Source organism: Oryx dammah, unplaced genomic scaffold, assembly GCF_014754425.2.
Source record: "Oryx dammah isolate SB20612 unplaced genomic scaffold, SCBI_Odam_1.1 HiC_scaffold_9, whole genome shotgun sequence".
NCBI classification, from domain to species: domain Eukaryota; kingdom Metazoa; phylum Chordata; class Mammalia; order Artiodactyla; family Bovidae; genus Oryx; species Oryx dammah.
Genome location: NW_024070193.1, coordinates 46,932,412 through 46,938,756, shown reverse-complemented (window position 1 = coordinate 46,938,756; position 6,345 = coordinate 46,932,412). Strand labels below are relative to the sequence as shown.

General features: G+C 45.5%; 1 protein-coding gene across 1 annotated transcript in view; it reads left to right on the top strand.

Moving 5' to 3' along the window:
• The window catches only part of LOC120867740 (zinc finger protein 621-like), a 28,630-nt gene that overhangs the window by 18,977 nt on the left and 3,308 nt on the right, over positions 1 to 6,345 (top strand). The window contains exons 3-4 of the mRNA XM_040246144.1: positions 4,510 to 4,636; positions 5,180 to 5,284. Coding sequence (XP_040102078.1) covers positions 4,510 to 4,636; positions 5,180 to 5,284 — 232 coding nt within the window. The remainder of the gene's footprint in view (positions 1 to 4,509; positions 4,637 to 5,179; positions 5,285 to 6,345) is intronic.

The following is a 6,345-nucleotide window of genomic DNA, read 5'->3' as shown; positions in this document are numbered from 1 at the left end:
AGCCAAAGATGGAGAAACTGTATACAGTCAGCAAAAACAAGACTGGGGAGCTGACTGTGGCTCAGATCATGAACTCCTTTATTGCATCACTGCAAACAAAGCTAGTGGAGGTGATGGAATTCCAGTTGAGGTATTTCAGATCCTAAAAGATGATGCTGTGAAAGGGCTGCACTCAATATGCCAGCAAATTTGGGACGCTCAGCAGTGGCCACAGGACTGGAAAAGGTCAGTTTTCATTACAATCCCAAAGAAAAGCAATACCAAAGAATGTTCAAACTACCACATAAGTGCACTCATCTCACACGTTAGCAAAGTAAAGCTATAATTCTCCAAGCTAAGCTTCAACAGTACGTGAACTGTGAATTTCCAGATTTTCAAGCTGGATTTACAAAAGGCATAGAAACCAGAGATAAATTGCCAGCATCCGATGGATCACTGAAAAAGCAAGAGAGTTTCAGAAAAACATCTACTTCTGCTTTATTGACTGTGTCAAAGCCTTTGACTGTGTGATCACAACAAACTGGAAAATTCTTAAAGAGATGGAAATACCATACCAGTTTACCTGCCTCCTGAGAAATCTGTACAGGTCAAGAAGCAACAGTTAGAACTGAACGTGGAACATCAGATGTTTCCAGATTGGGAAAGGAATATGTCAAAGCTGTATATTGTCACCCTGCTTATTTATATGCAGAGTACATCATGCAAAATGCTGGGCTGGATGAAGTGCAAGGTTGAATCCAGATTGCCGGGAGAAATATCAATAACCTCAGATACAAATATGATACCACCTTTATGGCAGAAAGTGAAAAAGAACTAAAGATGAAACCTCTTGATGAAAGTGAAAGAGCAGTGTGAAAAAGCTGGCTTAAAACTCAACATTCAGAAAACTAAGATCATGGCATCTGGTCCCGTCAGTTCAGTTCAGTTGCTCAGTCATGTCTGACTCTTTGCGACCCCATGAATCGCAGCACGCCAGGCCTCCCTGTCCATCACCAACTCCCGGAGTTCACCCAGACTCATGTGCATCGAGTTGGTGATGCCATCAAACCATCTCATTCTCTGTCGTCCCCTTCTCCTCCTGCCCCCTATCCTTGCCAGCATCAGGGTCTTTCCCAGTGAGTCAACTCTTCGCATGAGATGGTCAAAGAAGTGGAGTTTCAGCCTCAGCATCAGTCCTCCCAATGAATACCCAGGACTGGTCTCCTTTAGGATGGACTGGTTGGATCTCCTTGCAGTCCAAGGGACTCTCAAGAGTCTTCTTCAGCACCACAGTTCAAAGGCATCAATTCTTCGGCGCTCAGCTTCCTTCACAGTCCAACTCTCACATCCATACATGACTACTGGAAAAACCATAGCCTTGACTAGACATAAGTTAAATAAGCAGGGTGACAATATACGGCCTTGACGTACTCCTTTTCCTATTTGGAACCAGTCTGTTGTTCCATGTCCAGTTCTAACTGTTGCTTTCTGACTTGCATATAGGTTTCTCAAGAGGCAGGTCAGGTGGTCTGGTATTCCCATCTCTTTCAGAATTTTCCACAGTTTATTGTGATCCAAACAGTCAATGGCGTTGGCATAGTCAATAAAGCAGAAATGGATGTTTTTCTGGAACTCTCTTCCTTTTTCGATGATCCAGTGGATGTTGGCAATTTGATCTCTGGTTCTTCTGCCTTTCCTAAAACCAGCTTGAACATCTGAAAGTTCACGGTTCATGTATTGCTGAAGCCTGGCTTGGAGAATTTTGAGCATTAGTTTACTAGCGTGTGAGATGAGTGCAATTGTGCAGTAGTTTAAGCATTCTTTGGCATTGCCTTTCTTTGGGATTGGAATGAAAACTGACCTTTTCCAGTCCTGTGGCCACTGCTGAGTTTTCCAAATTTGCTGGCATATTGAGTGCAGCACTTTCACAGCATCATCTTTCAGGATTTGAAATAGCTCAACTGGAATTCCATCACCTCCACTAGCTTTGTTGGTAGTGATGCTTTCTAAGGCCCACTTGACTTCACATTCCAGGATGACCGGCTCTAGGTGAGCAATCACACCATCGTGATTATCTGGGTCGTGAAGATCTTTTTTGTACAGTTCCCATCACTTCATGGCAAATAGATGGGGAAACAGTGACAGACTTTATTTTGGGGGGCTCCAAAATCACTGCAGATGATGACTGCTGCCATGAAATTAAAAGACACTTGCTCCTTAGAAGAAAAGCTATGACCAACCTAAACAGCATATTAAAAAGCAGAGACATTACTTTGCTGACAAAGGTCCATCTAGTTAAAGCTATGATTTTTCCAGTTGTCATGTATGGAGGTGAGAGTTGGACCATAAAGATGAGCGCCAAAGAATTGATGCTTTTGAACTGTGGTGTTGGAGAACTCTTGAGAGTCCCTTGGACTTCAAGCAGATCCAACCAGTCCATCCTAAAGGAAATCAGTCCTGAATGTTCATTTGAAGGACTGATGCTCAAGCTGAGGCTCCAATACTTTGGCCACCTGATGGGAAGAACTGACCCATTGGAAAAGACCCTGATGCTGGGAAGGATTGAAGGCAGGACGAGAAGGGGACAACAGAGGACGAGATGGTTGGATGGCTCACCAACTTGATGGATAGGAGTTTGAGTAAGCTGTGGGAGTTGGTGATGGACAGGGAAGCATGGCATGCCTCAGTCCTTGGGGTCGCAAAAATTTGGATTAACTGAGCCACTGAAGTTACACAGCATCCCTGTTCAGGGTACATATGGCTGCAGCAAGGATTGTCCAAGTGATTTGCATTCCATTCAGACAGTCACAGATCAGTTGCCTCACTGTCCCATCAGCCTCAAATGTTTCTTGTCTGCCCCAAATGGTTGCCTCAATGTGGGATCTCACCCCTCCAGTTCACCTCCTGGTGCAGTCCTCCTCACACTCCTCTTTTTCCCCCTACTTTCTTTTGTCCTACAGAGTTTGCATGGTTTTATATATTCTTTTCTGGTGATCAGGTACTCCTGCTCGCTCTCGGCTGGTGTTCTGCAAGATCGTCTGTGTCTGAAGGTATATCCCTGATGAATCCATGGAGAGAGAAGTACTCCTTGTGCGTTTATGCCTCCACCAGCTTGGATCTCCTGAACATTCCTATTTTTAGTGTTTTTAAGGAACCTCTGTACTCTTCTCCACAGAGTCTGTATCAGTTTACTTTCCCATCAGCAGTGTAGGGAGGTTCTCTTTTCGCCACACCCTCTCCAGCATTTATTGTTGGTAGATTTTTAGATGATGGCTCTTCTGATCATTGTGATACCTCATTGTAGTTTTGAGTTGCATCTTTTCATGTGCTTCTTGGCCATGTGTATGTCTTCCTTGGAGATGACTGTTTAGATCTTCTGCTCATTAGTGATTCGGTGTTTGTTTTTTTTATATTGAATACATGAGCTGTTCGTAAATTTGGGAGATTAATCCCTTATTGGTAATATTGCTTGCAGATATTTTCTCCCACTCTGGGTTTTTTCCGTGCAAAGGCTTTTGAGTGTCATTAGGCCTTATTTTCTTCTTTCCATTACTCTGGGAGAAGAATTGAAAAAGATATTGCCGCAATTTATTTCAGAGTGTTCTGCCTGTTTTCCTCTAAGAGTTTTATAGTATCTGGTCTTACATTTATTTAATCTATTTTGAGTTTCTTTTTGTTTGAGTTTCTCTCTGTTTCTTTGGTGTTAAAGTTCTAATTTCACTTTTTTAAATGTGTAGCTGTAGTGGGACTATTTCAAAGGAGTGGCTTCTCTGCGTGTAGTGGAAGCTGGTGGAGAAGGCTAGAGAGAAACTAGGGCAGGGAACATATGTGGTTGTACACGTGTATTTTCGCTGAGCAGAAACGGGGAGAGTAGTTGGTGTACAGAGAATAAGGTGACAGGTTATGGGTACCTCAGACTTCCCTGGTAACTCAGCTGGTAAAGAATCTGCCTGCAATGCAGGAGACCCTGGTTCAATTCCTGGGTCAGGAAGATCTGATGGAGAAAGAATAGACTACCCCCTCCAGTATTCTTGGGCTTCCCTGGGGGCTCAGATGGTAAACAATCCACCTCCAATGCAGGAGACCTGGCCTTGATCTCTGGGTTGGGAATATCCCCTGGAGAAGGGAATGGCTATGACTCCAGTATTCTGGCTTGGAGAACTCCATGGACAGAGGAGCCTGGCAGGCTACAGTCCATGGGGTTGCAAACTGAGCAACTTTAACTATGGTATGTCAGGGCAGCCGATGCTAGAGAGACAGCTCCATGGAGACAGGAACATAAGAGGTTGATATAGTTACAGCCTAGAGAGCCCCTGATGCCAGGCTTTGAGGTTTAGAGCCGCAGAGCTGAGCAGGTAGGACAGCCTTGGTGATCCACATTTGAAGGTGGGAAACAGTGCTCTTGTCCATAGAGCAGACCTTCCACGGGTCTCAGAGTCACAGACCTTGGCAGGTCCATTTCTTCCCTGAAGCTCACACTGGCCTCCTCTGGCCCTCACTCAGAGCCTGAGCAGGAACCTGTTGTTTCAGGAGCCAGTGACCTTTGAGGACGTGGCCGTGTACTTCACTCAGAACCAATGGGCCATCCTGGACTCTGCGCAGAGGGCCCTGTACAGGGAGGTGATGCTGGAGAACTATGCAAATGTGGCTTCCCTCGGTAAGGTCTCTCAGTAGCCCTCTGATAGTTGATGTCTTCCTCAGATGTCTTGGGAGTTCTAGTAGTCCTTAGGGTTCTGTGGAGATGCTGGGTGGGGAAATCCCAGGTTCCCCTTGGCTTTGAAGTTGGACTTTATTCCTTCCTAGAGAAGAGCGTGGTTTTGGACCCTGAGGGAAAGGACTCTTGGGGTGCCGCCAGGAGATCTCAGTTCCTCCGTCCTTGCAGTGTGGTGGATGTGCCCTCTCCTGTGTGCAGGAGCCTCCCAGGATATCGGTACATTCATCCTTCCTGAGGGGATGTCCTTTCTTCTGAGTCAAGGCGAGCTTGCACTTTCTCCCTGGGGAAAATCACTGTCTCCCTGATCTTGCCATGGAGTGCAGTTTGGACCCCTTCCTCAGAACCCCTGTGTGGCTCATTGGTCCCCCAGGCAGTCCCCTTCTCCCCACAGCTCAACTCACCTGCCTTGGGGTGGGCAGAGGGATCTCAGTAACAGTTCTGAATGTCTCCCCTCAACTTGTCTGTCTCTATTTCTTGTTGGAGTAGTGTCTCCATTCCCCAGACCTGATCTGATCTTCCAGCTGGAGAGAGGGGAAGCTCCATGGGACCCCGATCCTTGGGAAGCAGAGGGTTTGAGAGGCATCTGTCCAGGTGAGTAAGGGGACTTAGCACCTTCTGGTTTCGCCTTCCTGGTTTACTGGAAATGTTTCTTCTGCAGTGGAGAGCAAAGCTCCCTGTAGCTGACCCTCTGACCTGTACTGAGTTCCTGTCCCAAACCTGTAAGGACAGTTTTCATGGCAGGGTTTCAGCCATAGTTTATAAGAAGGTGTGATTCTGTGCATCAAACTGATTGATTTGTACCATAGCTATGATTTTATTTTCCTTTTTAGTGTTTATATCATTTTTAGTATGGAAATGGTGATGAATAGGGAGGCCTGGAGTGCTACGATTCATGGGGTCGCAAAGAGTTGGACACGACTGAGCGACTGAACTGAAAACTGAACTGAAAGTTCCTGATGCCATAATGTTGTGGTTTACAATGAATTTGTTTTAAATGGGGCCATAGAGGAAAGGGCAAGAATACTGCCCCATTTCCACACCGAACACACACACCCACTTACCCCAAAATTTCCTGGAATCTTTGCTGATGAGTTAGTCCTGGGAGGCTTTAATTATTTGGGTTTTCTTTACTCATTCCCACGTGGCTCAGATGGTAAAGAATCTGCCTGCAATGTGGGAGACGTAGGTTCAATCCTTTGGTTGGGAAGATCCCCTGGAGAAGGAAATGGCAACCCACTCCAGTATTCTTGCCTGAAAAGTCCCATGGATGGAGGAGCCTGGCAGGCTACAGTCCGTAGGGTTGCAGAGTCGGATGCGACTGAGAGAATTCACTTTTCTTTTCTTTAGGAAGAAACTTTCCAGGCCTCACTTCTCACACATATTGTGTTACTGTAAAAAGTGGTTTCTTTAGCAGTAAAACCACGGTGGCCTACAGTTGTCCAATCAACTTGTATTCCCACTGACTTTCTGAAATAAATAATCTTTTATCCCAGAATATTATATGAAATATTTATAAGAAGAATTGTCAGGCTGTTATTTAGAATTCAAAATTGGGGGTGGTTTCCTGGCTTCCAGGTGGGGCATTGGGATCCATCGTTTCTCTGTTTGTGTTTCTGGGCTTCTCAGCTGCTCCCCTTCATCTCACTGATGTC